This window comes from Seriola dumerili, unplaced genomic scaffold (assembly GCF_002260705.1).
Source record: "Seriola dumerili isolate Sdu_G_001 unplaced genomic scaffold, Sdu_1.0 BDQW01000189.1, whole genome shotgun sequence".
NCBI lineage: Eukaryota > Metazoa > Chordata > Actinopteri > Carangiformes > Carangidae > Seriola > Seriola dumerili.
In genome coordinates, this window is record NW_019174444.1 from 1,458,696 (window position 1) to 1,475,948 (window position 17,253).

The 17,253-nt window shown below is 39.9% G+C and overlaps 3 protein-coding genes across 3 annotated transcripts; 1 reads left to right on the forward strand and 2 right to left on the reverse strand.

Annotated features, from left to right (window-relative positions):
* Positions 1 to 324: 324 nt before the first annotated feature.
* LOC111227508 (protein brambleberry-like) lies at positions 325 to 2,304 on the forward strand. Its single transcript, XM_022753029.1, has 6 exons — positions 325 to 614; positions 702 to 858; positions 1,322 to 1,383; positions 1,488 to 1,615; positions 1,704 to 1,825; positions 1,965 to 2,304. Exons 1-6 carry the CDS (start codon positions 425 to 427, stop codon positions 2,092 to 2,094), a joined length of 789 nt encoding a protein of 262 aa, XP_022608750.1. The 5' UTR covers positions 325 to 424; the 3' UTR covers positions 2,095 to 2,304.
* A 96-nt stretch (positions 2,305 to 2,400) lies between these two features.
* On the reverse strand, positions 2,401 to 7,148 carry LOC111227507 (GDP-L-fucose synthase-like). The gene is made up of 10 exons (XM_022753027.1): positions 7,077 to 7,148; positions 5,347 to 5,504; positions 5,119 to 5,233; positions 4,864 to 4,992; positions 4,703 to 4,776; positions 4,450 to 4,583; positions 4,040 to 4,171; positions 3,882 to 3,961; positions 3,199 to 3,298; positions 2,401 to 3,064 (listed from the first exon to the last, which is right to left on the reverse strand). The coding sequence occupies exons 2-10, from the start codon at positions 5,502 to 5,504 to the stop codon at positions 3,009 to 3,011; spliced, it is 978 nt and encodes a 325-aa protein (XP_022608748.1). The 5' UTR covers positions 7,077 to 7,148; the 3' UTR covers positions 2,401 to 3,008.
* A 1,393-nt stretch (positions 7,149 to 8,541) lies between these two features.
* On the reverse strand, positions 8,542 to 15,161 carry LOC111227501 (leukocyte elastase inhibitor-like). The gene is made up of 7 exons (XM_022753022.1): positions 14,940 to 15,161; positions 14,088 to 14,276; positions 10,792 to 10,929; positions 10,580 to 10,697; positions 10,310 to 10,452; positions 9,974 to 10,141; positions 8,542 to 9,206 (listed from the first exon to the last, which is right to left on the reverse strand). Exons 1-7 carry the CDS (start codon positions 15,120 to 15,122, stop codon positions 8,799 to 8,801), a joined length of 1,347 nt encoding a protein of 448 aa, XP_022608743.1. The 5' UTR covers positions 15,123 to 15,161; the 3' UTR covers positions 8,542 to 8,798.
* Positions 15,162 to 17,253: the final 2,092 nt, after the last annotated feature.

Below are 17,253 nucleotides of genomic sequence, written 5' to 3' on the forward strand. Positions count from 1 at the left end.
AAAAAAAAAAAAAAAGTGAATGAATTTAATTTTAAACTAGTATCCTGATTATCGAGATTGCAATATGGCCGAGTACAATATCCAAATTTTATCCACTTGTAATTGTTTGGTATAAGACTCAAAAAATTACGTCATTATCATGTTCATATTTTTTTTTCACTGAAAATGAAAAACTTTCCATTCCAACTGAAATCCTCACATCACAACCTGTGTATCTGCCAAAGTAGTCACAATATGACTTTTGCATATCATAAAAATTTAGTTTCATTGCTCATAAACACAGGTGAAAATATTATGGTAATTGACTCAACAGTCAGTATCCTTCACCTCATCAGTGAGACATCCTGAAAAGATTGTCTATTCCTCATCATGGGTCAGTGACTGTCCGTTACTTCTTGTGCTTACAGGTTTGAGTCTGTCGGCCATGTGGACGTGTATTGCACATACTGGCTACTTCGTGCTGTGTGCAGTGCTGCTGACGTTCCTGCGTTGTCCAGGTTTCTCTCGAGCGATGCTGCTGCTCACCGTGCCTCTCAATGCAGTGGCCGAGGTCAACCAGCTGCCAGTGCTGGATCTCTGCAGCCTCAGCCTGCTGCTGCTCACTCTGTCTCTGGGTACGGACATAAAGCTGCTCACAAGGCAAATAGGATGCCACCGTTATTCTCATGCATCGGTCACAGTGTTTTCTTTCATATGTGCAGGTCACTGGTTTGTGAATCAGTTGTGGGCGTGTTTCAAGATCAGAGGAAAGCCAGCCGTCCCACTCCCGCTGCCTCCGGCTCCATGTGACATCGTGGAGCCGCAGAAGCAGCATGTTTCATCCTGCCACTCATATCCACCATCCTCTACACCACAGAAGTAAGTCTGCAGAAAAAGCTGCAACTGATGACTATTTTCATTAAACCTGACATGAAACCTTCTTTCACTGGTTGTTATGTCTTTAAAATTTCTGAAAATTGTTAAAAAATGCCTGGTGTAATTTCAGTCCAGAACCCCAGGTGGCGTCTTCAAAATGTCTTATCTTGTGCAACCAACAGTCCATTATTGAATATGCAAGTACCAGCAAATGCTTGTTTTTTGTTTGTTTTTTTTACTTAAAATTTATCCAATTAATTTTGTTGATCGACTAAACAAGTGATGCCTCAACAGGACTGAAATTTTAGCAGCTGAAAGTTTGGTATAGTTGTCTATAGCAAATGAACTAAAGATTGATTATAGTGAAGCTGTGGATCAAGTAATTATTATTCTTTTAAATGATTGAGAAAATATGTTCATGCTTTGTAGTTGGGCTATTTGATGCAGTCTGTTCTTTTATCCTCAGAGATGAAAAAGATGGCTTCATGGAGCAGGATGACCTGCTGAATCAGGAAAGCTTCATATCAGGTGTGACTTATATACATAATATATTGTACCTTAGCGGTGAAATGTTGTAGAAATAACTCCATTGGTGTTTTACTGATTGTTCTCATTCATGTCTCTGTATTCAGGCGACCTCGGCATATCAGCAGTGTCTCCCCTTCACAGGAAGCCGATACCAGAGTCCAGGTTCATGCCAGTAATTGGCACACCCAGTCACTCCACCCCAAGGCTCATACCACAGCCAATTCTGTCATTGGTGAGCAAATCAGTGAATGTCACAGGAAACTCTTAAAATGAATCATTCATACACGTGATTGCAAATCTTGTGGTTTTTAATTTTTTAGGCTCTGACTGATGATATACCGCCCAGAAACCTGGGAGGAGTTTTTGATGCAGTGAACGACTCCCGTGATTTAATGAATGACTCAAGAAGTGCGAGTCCTACCCCATCACTAGTTAGTAACAGGTCAGTGTTTTTACACTTCAGTCTTCAGATAAACTTAAGATATTAAGTCAAGTTTTTCATTACTTTTTTTTCTGAATTGGTTCTTCACAATAAACTGATCATGAATTTCTTCTTTTTCTGTTCATTTTTCCTGCGGCAGCTCCCTGTCAGGACGTCAGCTGTGTAACGGAATCACAAAAACAAGGAAGGCCTGTAAGAAGAGAGCCGTGCCGGGACAGGAGTACTGCAGAGTCCACGAAGGGGGGCACACCTCCTACATTCATTCCTGAAAATGCTCAGCTTCCCTTCTCAGCTCGTTTAACTGTTTTCTTTGTTTTAGAGACTTTTATGCAAAAGTGAACTGTTACTGTGTCTTTGTTGTTAAGCTCTGTCTGCTTTGCTAAACAGGCGCTGTGCTTGCAGATTTTTTAAATTGTACTTTTATATTCTTATTTCCATGTCTTAAATGTTCATTTTAAGTTAATAAATTATTTCTTTACCTGTGAATCTGTCTGTACAAGTTCCAAAAGCTGAATTCAATTATGAAGTTGTCTTTAGATTTTATCTTCCTGCGAAACATGAAAACCTACAATATCTCAAAAACGGTATAAAATATTTATTTCGTTCAGTGCCAGCATACTGAATAAAAAAACCTAGTCACCAATTAAACAGCACACACCATAACCGCCATCGTGGACATTTAAATAAAGTGAATCAAGGCAGAGTCGTTTAACTTCCAAAATGCAAAACCCCTCAATAATAAAAGTAATTCAGTAATACAATTTGTATTGCTGAAAAAGGTTTACACTAAATTAGACAGTTACTGAAATTAGCACCAGCACCTGGATTCCAAGATTGAAGCAGCCAATTAACAAAATGATTAACACTACCATAGTGTATAAGACTCTGGAAATTCTACATACAGGTAGTAGAATATGATGCCTACAAGTACAGGAAAATGCTTATTATACCTAAAGAGAAAAAAGTCTGCAGCAACATAAAACGGTATGGTGCTGCAGACATGGGTTTAAGGTGCGACACCAAGTCCAGCTCACTGAGTGCAAAGACCGGAGTAACAGAACACCCTGTTTTCTTCTAGCCCACTCTCGCCCACTCTCTCTCTGGCATCACCATGATCTCCCCTATTCATCTTCTCTTCCATCAGTAGACTTTGTGCCGACTTGAAGCAGTGAGTTGTGCGTTTTCACTTGCGTGCGGTGTCATAATTGGCAACAAACCAATCACAGGTTTCCTTTAAAGCTGTAAGTGAGAACAAGATGAATCAGTGAAGACAAATGACAGATGTAATCACAAAACATATATCCTGTCATTTACATTAAAAAAATCCTCATCCAAACAGCTGGACACGCAGGAATTTAATGAGCTAGTCCCACCTTGTTTGAAGGGCGTGAAGGTGAAGTCTGGCAGGTAGTGGCACAGCTTTGCATTGCTGGCCGTCTTTTTGAATTGGCCATCTGCTTTACTGGTATCATACTACAGGTCTGAGGTCAAGGAAACCACCAGAAACTATAATAAGTGCATAGTTTAACAGTGCCAACCATTTTCCATGGAAAAAAAAAAAAAAGTCTTGAGATTTCTTACCTTTGAGGCAGCTATTACTTATAAATCATTTCAGTGGTGTCTAGAAATCAAATTCAGATTTGTAGCTTTGTTGAGATGGTAATCAGTCACAGTGTACAACCCACAGCCTTCGCATTTTATGTCAAAAATTCCATAATTTATGTATTTGTTTGATTATGACAATTTTATGTCACATATTTGATACTTTTATTACCCGTAGATAATTTGTCAAGTCTCAGCAGATGGGTTTTATAGCAGACTGAAATTGGCTGAAAACATTGGCTGCCTGGAAGCCAGTAAATCAATCTTAAAATTCACACAATGTGCTTTGGACAGATTTTCCTGTCCAGTTTACAGAGTTATTTGAAAAACTTTGCTGAGTAGAAAACCAGACCAGCCTGAAATCTGGAGCATAGACTGATGTAAAAATCCCTGATCCAGGTAAAAGAGCTCAAACACTTCAGTTATCAGTGAACTTGCATGATTAAAAGGATACTACAACTTCTCCATTGAAGCCCAAAGCCTGGACAACTGCTTCTGCTGCTTCTTTGATGGACACTTCGTCTTCCTCTCCAACTGCAACCGACAGACACAACACAGTGATTACACTTGATAAAAATTCAGCTTCAGTATCAATATCGTATGATGACTCACCAGAGAGAATGATTGGATCAACCTCTGGATACTCTCTCAGCACCCACAGGAAGAGACGAGCCAAGTCCAAAGAGTAAATGAACTGCCTTCTGGGAGTGCCAGAGCCCCAGACCACCAAGGGCTTCCCTTCCTCTAACCAACAAAACAACAAGCAGAGGCAGAAAAAAAGTTAATCATTATTCTTTATTGCCAGCTCACAGGGATACACCAGCCCAACACATGGAATCAAATTAGTGTCAACACTGGCCAGATCAACATTAAATACAATGTCTTCAGTCAATGTCATTCATAAATGGTAAAAATGCAATTTAAACATTTAAAATAATAATAATTCAATTTCCCTCGTGAAAATTAATTGGATTTGTTTGGTGCCTTGCTACTTACCCACCACGTATGAGAATGTGACTTACTTTGAGCGATGTAAGCTTTGTGGATGAGGCCTGGCAGCACGTGACCATCCTCAATGCTGAAGTTGTCATGAGGACCAAACACATTGGTGGGAATCACAGCTGTATAACAGCGCCCGTGCTGCTGGAGATACGCCCTGTGAAACATACACAACATAACTCAGCAAACACTTCTAATTCATGTGATTAGACAACTAGCTAGATTTATTTGATTGATTTCACAGGAAAAAAAAAACAACTGACTGAGTTCACATACCTGTTGTGAACATCAATCATTCTCTTTGCGTAGGCATAGCCAAAGTTTGACTCATGAGGTGGACCATTATGGATCTGGTGCAAAGACAGTAAAGTGAAGTTAGTTGCCATTTACAAAACAACACACATGGTGGCAAAAGTGTGAATTTAAGAGGTTCTCACCATGGTCTCGTCGATAGGATAGGTGGTCTTATCTGGAAAGATGCAGGTGGACAGGCATGACACCACCTTCACGGCACCCACTTCATGTGCTGCCTGCAGCACGTTGTCATTGATGTAGATATTGTTCCTCTGGAGGACACAGAAAATAACTGTCAGAATATTGGATAAACATAACACAAATCCACCGTCAGCAAAATGCTGCACGAGCCTTACTGGTTTATTAGCAGTGATAGCAGAAGAGCAACTGCCTCATACCCAAAAATCCAGGTTGTACTTCATATTCTTGAAAAGCCCTCCAACCATAGCAGCCAGATGGATGACATGAGTTGGCCGATGTTTCTCAAATACTGCCCGTGTCTCCTCCATGTTCCTGAGGAGAGGTCATACACTGCATGAAAACAGTCTCTGAATTGTTTTTGAGTTTGTAAGTACCAAAACATGTGTTTACATATTGGTGGTATTTAGAAGAGGTGTAGCTCTCACATGAGGTTGGCATCTTTCGAGGAGAGGAATATCCATTCTTCCCCATCCTTGGCTCCCCTCTCCTCTTTGACCACATGCTGTATGGCCCTGCCCACCAAGCCAGACCCTCCTGTCACCAACACCCTCATTGGAGTGGTGTGATTGCCCTGACCATTCATCTAGAAAAAGCAAAGCACAAAAATGCTTACTGGAACATAAGCATAGTACATAAATAAACAGGATACCATAATGATAATAATAATGATGACTTTATATAGCACTTCCTCTGGTAGGCTCTTCCATAATTATACCATAAATAATACCACAGAGAATATGGTAACTTGTACACATTCATACTGGTTGACGAATGATGGAGAACAAACATCAAGTCCTACAATTAGTTATTAAAACGTGAATTTATTGACATTTATATCACAGCTTTGTAAGTACTTCCAAGCTTTATAAAACAACAATTCCAAGCAACATAATTAATCAAGTATTGTAACATTGACCCATGGATTACTGAACAGGTCTTAAGGGACACAGGTCCAGGGGCTCCTGACCTTTTGGGTATGAAGTGACTGTTAGTATTTCTTATTTGAAAGTCACAGAGCTCAGTTAGAAAACTACAAAGACAGGAAAAACCGTCTGAGAGAGAAACAAAATGACCAGAAAAGAGGCAAAACTACATCTAACCACAGCCGTGTCATTTGTAGTCATTCTGTGTATTTTTCAGTCTGGGAGTCCTATATAGGAGCCTGTTGTCTCATCTATCTGTCCGTGCCTGCCTGGACCCAGATAAGAACTGATAGATGGCTAATAATAATAATAATAATAATAATAATAATAATAATAATTTGTAGATTTAAGTTCTTTGCTAAAATCAAGAGTTGTCCATTATGAGATGATGAGCTTCCCATCAACTTTCATGTTATAATAAAATACTTTTGTAAACAAACCTATATTATTATTATTATTATTATTATTATTATTATTATTATCATCATTTTCATTCTTCTTATTATTATAGGGAAGCTGAATACAGTGCATATACCCCGAGTTAATAACACAACAGTTATGACTCACTGACATCCGTCTACAGGTGGATGTGATGCGGCTTAATGCCACGTCGCACGTCATTTGCCTGAAAGCTCAGGTAAATAACGTTGCATTTATCGGCTCTATATCTCTCTCTCTCTCTCGTCATCTCTTATCCTCCTCTCTCTCTCTCTCTCTCTCTCTCTCTCTCTCTCTCACTCACACACACACACACACACACACATATATGTTTATCAGTCAAAAGTTGAACACACTTTCCCATTCACTTGAATGAGAAAGTATAATATTTTTTTTTACAAGCCATTACAATACATTTTATTACGAAGGAAAAAAGAGCATTTCACAAATAAAGGAAGTTGGCTAGGTAACTATATCAAGTCTGACAAATAACTAACGTCCTGTAGCTAATTGGCTGTAGCTTACCTCTGCTTCTGGGTAAAGTTTAATAACGATATCCACAGGTTACTTGTTACCTACTTGTCTTCATGGTAACTAGTCTACAAAGCACTATGTTGTGATATGCAAAGCTAGCCACACAAGCTAACGCTACTAGCCAAAGTTGGTGTTAGCTAGCAGGTAACCGCCGTCTCTTTCATTCCTTTCAGTGAGTGTTATGTTAACGTAGCTAACTAAGGGCAGTAAAGTGACGTTAACTCTGAGCTAACGAAATATGTAAAGTAGATGTTTCTCACCAGGTAGCTGTAAAGTGCAGAGACCGTAGGCAGAGACAGGAGACAAGCCGCTGTCAAAGTACATCAAATCTTAAATTCCGCTTCCGGTCATAACCTTCAAATTAAAGGTTCATGGACGAAGATTGGGTTGCTGTCATGAGTGGATAAAAATATGTTTTTAAACCTAAAAATACATTTAATAATTATTTTTGATTGATACAAGTTCAGACTTTTACTTCTACAACTGATTATTTTGTGCTCGAACAATGTGTTTGTCTTTTTTTAATTATCAAATAGAAAGTGATCAGATATGTAGTATTTGTATTACTGTACCCTAGGGACAATTATTTTTTATTCATCACTGGCCCTTAGTGGACAGAAGGAGAGTTAGAGCCAGAGGCTTGACTGAGAGGTAATGGCATGTACAGGACCATCTCAGTTTATGCTGTTTCCTGTTCACTTTTCATTTGTTTTGGCTGGAGTGATGTGTCAGAACTTTTTTTCTGTACTTTTCAGGGTTGGTTTTGGTTGAATATTTTACCTCCATATTTCAAAGTTTTCGCAGCCTATGATTTGCAACATATCAAAAAATGTCTTATAGATTCATCATCAAAACAATAAGATTCTGGATCACTTGTTCATCACCATTAATTTTTCTTGGGTTCTATATTTATACATATTTCTCTATTCTTATATATATTTTCAATATTTTTATTTTTTAAAATACTATTTTAATCTATAAAAAGTCATTCTGTTAGTCAAAACACAAAGCATACTGCAAGTCTACATTTAGCAAATGTGCTCTCCCTTCCCAGAATGTGGGGCTCAACAACCTCCCTGCTGACATCAGACTGTCTGACATCATTGAGGCCTTCAAATCCAAACTTAAAACTCATCTTTACACCTTAACCTTCAGTTAGTTCCTTATTTTTAGCTGTTACCACCCTACCACTGGCAGGACAGCCTCAGTCCTAAGTTGAACCCAGTATATACAGTATAGGTCATGTTGTCCTGCCGACGAGATAAGTAGACTTTCTGAAAACCACTGCATCATTATAACTGTTTATGTTACAACTGTTTGTTTTTGCCTCTCCTTCCTTTCCGCTCCCTCTCCCTCAGTTTTGTGCTCTCTCCAGGTCTTCCTGCCTCTGGAGCTGCAGAGTCTGGATCTGCGACTGCAAACCACCTATTGCCCCCATGATCCTGTTCAACACCTGTTGCTAAATCTATTGTAGTAATTATAATTATCATCTTCATCATTATGCTCTCTCTCCCCCCAACTGTCTGAGGCAGATGGCCACTCACCCTTACTGTGGTTCTGCTCAAATATATATATATATATATATATATATATATATATATATAAATAAATAAAAAATATGCTCCTTCCACCAGGTGGGATCTTGATTCTAGTGGTGCTTTACACACTGAAAATGACATTTGAAAAAGTCAACTGTGTACTGAAGAAACTCATGAAAACTCTGTCTCCATTTTTAAAATGTATTCACTTTATTTTTTACTAACAAAGGCAAAATATTACATAAGTGGCCTATCCCTTAGACTCATTCCAAATTTAATTGATTCACAAATAATCAAACCTCGTCATTAATTAATAGCTACATCTATAATTCCAGCGCAAAAACAGATAAAAATACAGTTTAATTAGCAAAACATCACAGAAGATAAGGTAAAGGATGTTTTTTTTATTTGAAGTGGCCCAACATCTTCCTCTGCTGGTTCTGTCTACTGAGGAGACGAGAACCTGCCGAGGAAGAGGATGGACTTGGTCGTGTTGTGTCTGATGAAGAAGAGGAAGGGGTGGTCTGCTGTGAAGTGTTCCTCCCTCAACATACAGAATGCTACCATGCCAGCCGTGGCTGCAGCCGCCTCTGTGCCCTCCTCGTTCACCTCCACGAATGCTTTGTGTGCCACCGTGGACAGGAAGAGTCCACCTTTGCCGTTCATGCCAGACAGGTCGGCCTTCGCTGAGCAGAACACGTCCGTCATGCCCAGTTTAGCCAGAGGCTCGTTCAGCTCGTAGTCTTCCTCCAGCTTGAACTTTGGAAGGTGAATGATGACTTCTGAGTGGACGTCCATGTTTTCCCTGTTGGTCCATTCATCCAGCCTCTCCTGTGTCAGCTCATTCTCCAGCTGCAACAGAACAAATACTTTTTTATTGTATCTCTCAAACTCGTGTTTATATTAAGATGCTGTAAGCATTTGCTTGGGAGATGCTCATTCAATCCTATAGTTAGAGAGTTGTTGTGGTCTCGTCTTTGCTAAACTGGACTCATTGTTTGATGAATTCAGTTTCGTGTTAAACTAAAAATACTGCCAAGCATTTTAGTTGCAGGAAATAGTCTCTCCTTCCTGAGTTACAGCGTTGAATAATGGTCAGAAGTGTTTTTACAGAACATTATGATGTCACAGTGAAGTTGACCTTTGACCTTTTGGATTTGAAATGAGTTATGGATTCATGAGTTATGGCCAAAAATGTGTTTTATGACATCAGTGACCTTGACCTTTGACCTTTGAACACCAAATTCAAATCAATTCGTCCATGAGTCCAAGTGAATGTGTCAAATTTGAAGAAATTTCCTCAAGGTGTTTCTGATATATCGCCTTCACGAGAATGGAGATGTACGCATATACAACCTGCAAACATAATGCCTCTGGCCCTGGCTGTGATGCACACACGCATTGTCACACACCTAAATCTAGTATTCACACCATTTTGGTGTCCACTTTCTCATGAGTAAAATATCTGACTCTTTAGTGCCAAGATGTTCCTGTCTTCACCAGCTAGTCTCTAACTTTATCTGTCTGCTGTTTGGTGCTCGACATGTAGTGTTCAGTGGGATTATCTGAGCTTGTTAATATAAAAAGATTGATTATAGCAGCTTTTCTAGGTGGTGTACCTTCAGCAGAGGGTTGGAGCCGTCTTCGGACTCATCAGGCAACAGGATGAACATGCTGAGCTCCTCCTCCATGTACGGCAGCTCCAGGATCTGCACACTGTGGTCTGGGATGTAGTTGTAGGGAAGCTTCTTCATCTGGTACATCATCATGACCGGCTTGGTTTCATTCTGACACACAGGAAACACAGATATTTAAGACGATTGGATCAAGTTAAAAGAAAAAAGTAACTAACCCTAACCCTAACCCATCTTTAGTTTATTATCAGATCAGCTCCTGCACACGTCTGCTCAAGTCAAACAATGTTTTCTGTATTTAAATGTGCGCTTAGTTTTCACCTGGTTGACTTTAAAGGGCATCTCTTTGGTGTTTGCTTCATCAAAGCGATTCATCCAGTTTCCTTTGAAGTAGATAGCGTTGACCAGAGCCAGTCGTGTCATTGTGCTGACTGTTCCCGGCTTCAGAAGATCTTTAATCTTATCTGGAATGAAACAGACAATGCAACCAACCACTGAACACTGACTCACAGAAGGCAGTATGGAATGATTTATTGCTGCGCAAGCTGTAGGAGTGAATTGTATGGTTTCAATTAAGATGTAGATTCTCACTTTCTGTCTGCTGCTCGACCCAGCTGTTGATCTCCCCTCTGCACGCCTCTGGAGAACCGATGAAGTCGACCGCCTTCAGGTCGGCCTGGTAGTGCTTCTGTGTGGCTGCAAGGAATTGCTGCAGAGAAGAGACGACGTCTAGTCAGTTCAGTCTTATGAAGTTATTGATTCAGTCAAAATATCTGCGTCTTCTGCGATACGTGAAAACTCACTGTGAGGAAGTTGGCCGTATTCTCTCCATAAAGACGGTTGGCTGTTTTCAGGATGTAGGATGCAGATGGTGAGTTGATGTCAGCGATTAGGGTCTGGAAGTCTGCGTGGACTCCTTCACCTGAGCTGAATGACAGGGCCTGTGTGGAAGTTTGTGACACACAACATTAAAAAACTAGAATTACCACCTCACGGTTATCTGCCTCCGCCACTCAGACTAGTTTCAGATTACACCCCTGTTTATCCAGAATCATTAATATTAACCACTTGTGTGAAATTCTGTCATAATTGCTGTGCTCTGACTGTCGTCGGCGCAGAGGCATAAAAAGACCAAAGTGACCAAAGCGTTGCAGGTGGTGGAAAATGACTGATACACTACACTTGACCTTGTGCTACTTTTTTTAGTTATTGGACAAATAGCAGTGGTGACATATTTCATCACAGCCTTAAAGTTGTTGAATCAACCGTCTGACAATAGTATGCTTCCAATTTGTGGCAGAAGTTTGTTTTGACATAAAGAAACGGTTTTCTCAGAGTGGTGTGGAAGAACTTGACTGGCCTGCTCGGAGACCTGGGGCCGCATCACACAAACTCCCTAACTTGCAGACCCTGTCTGAGCTGTCTGGTAACCATGGTAATTAGGGTTAGGAGCTGTTTTAGGGAAAAAAAAGCCATTACAGATGAATAGTTCCTGAGTCAATGTTCTTATCCTAACTTCAAATAGGAAAAATGGATTACATAAGATTCCTAACGTCCCAAAATCTTAAATAAACTCTCGGAACTTTAGGAAAACCATTAACTTGTACTATAAGTTTTGAAACGAAAAGTCCACAACTTGCTCATGACAGACCCCAACGATGTGTTGCAGTTTCACTCTCTCTCATCTCAAAAAGAACATCTTTGGATTTTTCTACAGATGTTAGCAACACTTCTAACTCATCTGTCTGGCAGTTAAGTGTCCATCACTGTTTTTGTTCCTTTTCTTTTGTACATTTCAATGAGAAATCTAAACAAAGCTAAGCAAGATAAGAAGAGAAAAGTAGCATTGGTTACTAGGTAACAGACATAAAAGTTGATAACCAATGTTGGATTGAATATTTAGGATTTCTTGCCTGAGATAAGGTAGGATGACGTAAGATAGGAAAGTCAGTTAGGATTTGCTTCTGTAACACCAGATTGGGAAAAATCATATCCTATCTTTATACTCCTCCTATCTTAGGGCTTAGGAAAGGATTTCTGTAATATGTCCCCTGATCTCAAACCCATCCAGCATCTTTGGGATGAACTGGAACGCCAACTGGAAGCCAGACCTCATCACCACATTATCAGCGTTAGACCTCATTCATGAGAAATGTCCATGGTTTATAACAATCACAGGAAGGTGTAATGTTGATGTGTTCACAGACTTTTGGACATACAATGGTGGCCAAAATTATTAGAACACCTGACAGATCTGAAAATATTGCTAAGTTTTTTTGCCTCCAAGACATGATTTCATTTCACTTCACAATGTTCATGAAACATGCAGATGGTTACTCTGAATACAACAAATATCAGATGAAGAGAGTCCTACTGTTTTTATCCAGTGTTAACTTTAATATCTGGTATGTCCACCTTTTGCAGCAATTTCAGCAGCACATCTCTCTGGCATAGTGTCAATATATTTCCTGAGAACTTCAACACTGATGTTACCCCATGCCTTCTGCAACTCAACCCAAATGCTTTCCTTTGAATGTACAATAGATCTGTCCAGTTTATTTTCCAACTCGCTCCAAATGTGCTCGATGGGGTTGAGGTCTGGACTTTGAGGAGGCCAGTCCATCATTCTCAATGTTCCAGCAGATTCCTTCTGTCCATGATGCCATCAAGTCACCAGTTCCTGAGGCTGAAATGGCACCCCACACCATAATACTACACCCTCCGTGTTTAATTGTTGGCAAGAGACACTCATTTTTATATCTCTCCCCCTCCCTCCATCAAACATACACTCTTCGCTTGTTGCCAAACTGTTCAAATTTGGACTCATCAGTCCACAACACTTTATACCAATCTTCCTTTGTCCATTTCTTGTGTTCTTTTGCAAATTTCAGGTGTGTCACTCTATTTTTCTCTTTCAGTAATGGTTTCTTTGCTGCTATTCGGCCAACAAGTCTTTCTTCTCCCAGTTTCCGACGCACAGTTCTTGAAGACACTGTTGCACCATTAGTCATTGTGGTGTTGATCTCGTCACGCAGTTTCTTCGGTCCTTAAGACCGAATTTTGAGATGCTTCACTTGTCTGTTTGGAAGTTTATTTTTTCTACCTCTCCCCTTTCGGTTCTGCGGTGAATTGGTGGCATAATGGCGGTCTAAAGTGTACTTTACAGTGCTTGGACTGCATCTGAAGTCCTTGGCTATGCGGCAGTAACTCCAGCCATCAAAAAGGGCCTTTATTCGAACCCTTCTTCACCTTAGCCATGTTCAAAGAGCAACATGTGCTTCAAGACTACTTCTAGAGGCTTTGAATTTATACCAATTGGTGGTGTGGCCTCAGTGACAAAACCCTGATGTTACCAATCACTTAATGAGCAAAGCTGTGTCCTAAGACTCTTTCATCACCATCAATTTAACCACGATCACACCTGACAGTGATTACACAAGTAATTTGGCTTCTTCTGTGAAGGAACATGATTGTGTGACATTGATAGTGACATAGGTCTAGCTTGTTTTTTGTAAGGAAAATTACCTAAATCTCCTTATGATGGCTCTATTCTATGGTTTATAGAGCATGATGATGACTTTGTAGATATTTTATTCGTTTTATGGATATTTTAATGGCCAATTCAACAAAAACAACTGAAACCTCTTAAATATGCCAAGTGTTCTAATAATTTTGGCCACCACTGTATATGCATATTTCTTGTTGATGTATTTTGGATAAATATGGCACATTTACAACACAGAAGTCATTAATCAAAATAAAAAAAAGAAAAGACAAACATGTTTCATTAAGTGAAACCACAACTGAATGTAGCACTGCCAGACTTGACAGTGTTCTGCCTTTTAGAGAACACTACATATACTGTTTCAGAAGTGTTTATGGAGGCCAAAGTACAGTCGTCAGAAGGCTACACCTGTCTCCTGACACACCTTTCAGTCTGCGCCTAGATACACACCTGGGCGTGATCCCTTGAACTTGAACTGAATTTCATAATGCCTATTACCTCTTTTTTTTTTTTTTTTACAGCTGGGCTAGAGCGTACATGGGGATGACGTGGTGTCATGGAGGAGGTGCATGTGATAGAGAGTCACAGTTTTACCTGTGCCATCTGAGCAGCAGTGTCTCCTCTAGCTCCCAGGTAGACCATGGCCAGAGCTGAGCTGATGCTCAGCGGAGAGACGAAGATATTCCCAGTGGGGTCCGCTTGGCTCAGAGTACGGAGCAGCTCCAAGGCGAAAACTGTGTTTGAGCTGCTGATGGCGGCCATGGCTGACGATGTTCGCTCTTTCTGCGATGAATAAAAGCCAGGTGAAATTCCATACATTTCAGAGAGACTTTAATCTAAACACAGATACACCCATGTTGTATTTCACAGTGGACAGTGTTTGTGTGAAGGAAAACGTAAGCTAAACACACTTTAGTAGTGGACAACAACCAGTAGGAAGGAGAACTTCTACATTTCTTATTTTAAAACACACTTGAACCTCATAGCAAGATTGAATATGAAGTAAGTTTAAGGTGTACTGACTTAAGTTAAGTGTCTTCCCCTTTGCTCTCCCCCCATGATTATTGTGTTTATTATCTAAAAGACAAAATGTCAAATTCAGCCTGATGACACTCTGGTCACACGGATCTTCTAGTCATTGTAATGCTACATCGAAAGTCCTTGACATTCATTAATTTCAGTTCCGTTATATTGGATGGTGTGTACGCAGATGAACATTTAATTCGCCACTTGTTTTAACGCATTTCAAAGCAAAATCGGCGTCAAACGTTTTCAGTGAAACGTGCACAGCTGAGTTCATGATGGTGGTCGACTGGGACACCCGGAAATCAACCTGCACACGCCTTTAACTTTAAACAGGGCACTAGCTGCTGTGAAATAACATCAGATCATGTCAGAATAAGCTACGTAACAGATAGCGTCTATCACAGCCATATTCTTATTTACCTGATCTTCCTCCCGCAGTGACTGAAGCTCACACACACTCTGTTGGAGTGTTGGAGAAAAAAAAGCGAAAGTTAAAAAGAGGCAAAAACAACTGGAACAAAAAAAAAATACAAAAAGTCCCCACGGAAGTGAAAGTCCCGGGACTGTTCTTGTGCGTGAAAGTAGAAGTTGTGCACGTCTCATTTATACAGAACAGACTGTGGGCTGTGGGTGGGACGCGTGACTGCGCGATAACTCCCATTATACTGAGGACTGAAAAGAAACTGCAGCCTATACATTGCTGTGAAAACGTTAACACAACCTTTAGCACAGTCCTGTGGTAGCTGTGGCTTACTACTGCAATGATATGATTTTGATTTATTGTGTATACCCAAAGTCTGCTCCATATTCCTCCTGCAGAGCCCCAACCATTTTGTCTCGCCACAGACCAAACTTTGTAGTCTGGCTTTCTCTACACTGTCAGGTGTATAATTCTGCAGGAGAATAATTTAATCCCTTTTCATTTATTTCAATTTGTTTTTAATCAAAAACTAAAATGTTAAGATATTTAGACTAGAAAATACATACATATACATATAAACCCGTTTTATGTTTAATGACAGCACTTAAAAAATTAAGGGAAGACTGTGGTTATGGTTTAAAAAGGCACAAACTCTGATCTCCCACATTAAAGTTGGATAAACTGCATTCCCATCACCCTGACCTCCCCAGAGTGGACTTCTTCCTGCAGTGCCACCATATGCTGACATGGGGTATAAATCATGTCCAGTGTCAAACAAAATCCATTTCCAGATATATTACATTAGTGGTATTTCTCCACAGGTTAATGAAATTATTAAAAAATTAAACCAACAACCAAACTAAGTGTTGTCTAAGACACACCTGGTAGACAGGTGCACAGGCAAATCAATAAATCATACAAAATTGAGAACTGAATAAATACAATGTCTCAATCTCATGAAGGGCTGTGAAACATTGAATTTTAGTGCTATTTGTTTAAGTGCTGGGGGGCACCTGTGACGCCTAAGTTCCCACTGTTCCTACAGTGGCAAGTTTAAATACATTAGTCACCTATAACTGACCACAGGATCAAACGTTACACTGACTTTATAAATAGTTCATACAGCAAGAAGAGGAAGCTGCCTGGCCATCTGAGCGCACACAAACAGAAGCAAGGACACCAAGGGTACTGTAGAGAAAATGGTTGCAACTTTCTACAGTGGGAGAAGCAACATAATGAGTGGAAGGGAAAGCCCTGCTCTGCTAAGAGAGTGGCCATATCTGATTTAGCTCTCTTCAAATAACTCACAGGTATGATTGTCGACAGAAGACCTCTGTCAAGTAGTAAATGTGGAAGAGTTGTTTCATATTTCATGCCCTGTGAGAAGAGGGACATCCTAGCAGACATGGAAATCACCAATGTCAAGCATCTGGATGCTGATCTTGCCAGATGTGTCATGCTGCTTTTGAACCATCTCAATGAAGAGCAGGGCAAACATTTACAAAGTATTTGAACTTCAATCGGATTATTCGAACTGAGAATATTCGACTTCCTCACTTGGAGGAAAAAGTGGCAGAGCATTGTTCCACCTATGCATTTGTAGTAAATTCAGCGCTGACAGTGTACATTAATTATTCTGTCAAAATGTCATGTCTGCTCAGATCTCATAGCTACAGGTTTTAGAGTTCTATTACAGACACCAGAGAAAGATATAGTGGATTTCATAGTTTATAATGGAATCAAATTGAGAGAAGACAGGAATATAAATTTACTTTTACTGGTCTTCAGATTTCACAAACAAAATACATTTTCACAGCTGCCGTATTAAAAATACACCGTGTGTCTTCACTTCTGAGTCAAGTGAAAATGAATCCTCAGGCATTTCTATGTTTTAATGATTTATTCTTTTATGGAAAAGCTCAAGGAACAATTAATTCAAAACAGGCAGTCAAACATCACTTTAAAATTTTAATCAAAGCCTGGAATCTTATTGTCTCATTATTGGAGTATTTCCTGTGGTTTCTGGTGTTGCAGATTTCTCATTTAACCCACCTGGACTGCTCGCAAGCAATGACTCAACTAACTAAGATTTTAGACAGTGAATGAACTTTAGCAAATGGCTTGTAGGGTAAATTTAATGGGCCTCGGCAATGAGTGAGAGGAGGTCACTCTTTTGAAACACTTGATGTGTAGAAAGGTGTGTCCGTATGATTTACTGAGCTTCCACACGTCACAGACGGGTATAGCTTGGCAACCACTCAAAACATGAAAAACATGGCTGATTCATGGCGTCCTTTGGACTCCAGTGCTCTC

What these genes read in the sequence shown, in the direction of transcription:
- LOC111227507 (XM_022753027.1), bottom strand. Translation starts at nt 5,504, where the DNA reads ATGAATGGTCAGGGCAATCACACCACTCCAATGAGGGTGTTGGTGACA. An exon ending in ATCCTATCGACGAGACCATG is followed by an intron (nt 4,777 to 4,863) that starts GTGAGAACCTCT and finishes TCTTTGCACCAG; the next exon opens with ATCCATAATGGTCCACCTCA. An exon ending in GCTTCAATGGAGAAGTTGTA is followed by an intron (nt 3,299 to 3,881) that starts GTATCCTTTTAA and finishes TCAGACCTGTAG; the next exon opens with TATGATACCAGTAAAGCAGA.
- LOC111227501 (XM_022753022.1), bottom strand. Translation starts at nt 15,122, where the DNA reads ATGAGACGTGCACAACTTCTACTTTCACGCACAAGAACAGTCCCGGGA. An exon ending in GGTCGAGCAGCAGACAGAAA is followed by an intron (nt 10,453 to 10,579) that starts GTGAGAATCTAC and finishes GTTTCATTCCAG; the next exon opens with ATAAGATTAAAGATCTTCTG. An exon ending in TGCCCTTTAAAGTCAACCAG is followed by an intron (nt 10,142 to 10,309) that starts GTGAAAACTAAG and finishes CCTGTGTGTCAG; the next exon opens with AATGAAACCAAGCCGGTCAT.
- LOC111227508 (XM_022753029.1), top strand. Translation starts at nt 425, where the DNA reads ATGTGGACGTGTATTGCACATACTGGCTACTTCGTGCTGTGTGCAGTG. An exon ending in TCAGGAAAGCTTCATATCAG is followed by an intron (nt 1,384 to 1,487) that starts GTGTGACTTATA and finishes CTCTGTATTCAG; the next exon opens with GCGACCTCGGCATATCAGCA. An exon ending in CACAGCCAATTCTGTCATTG is followed by an intron (nt 1,616 to 1,703) that starts GTGAGCAAATCA and finishes TTAATTTTTTAG; the next exon opens with GCTCTGACTGATGATATACC.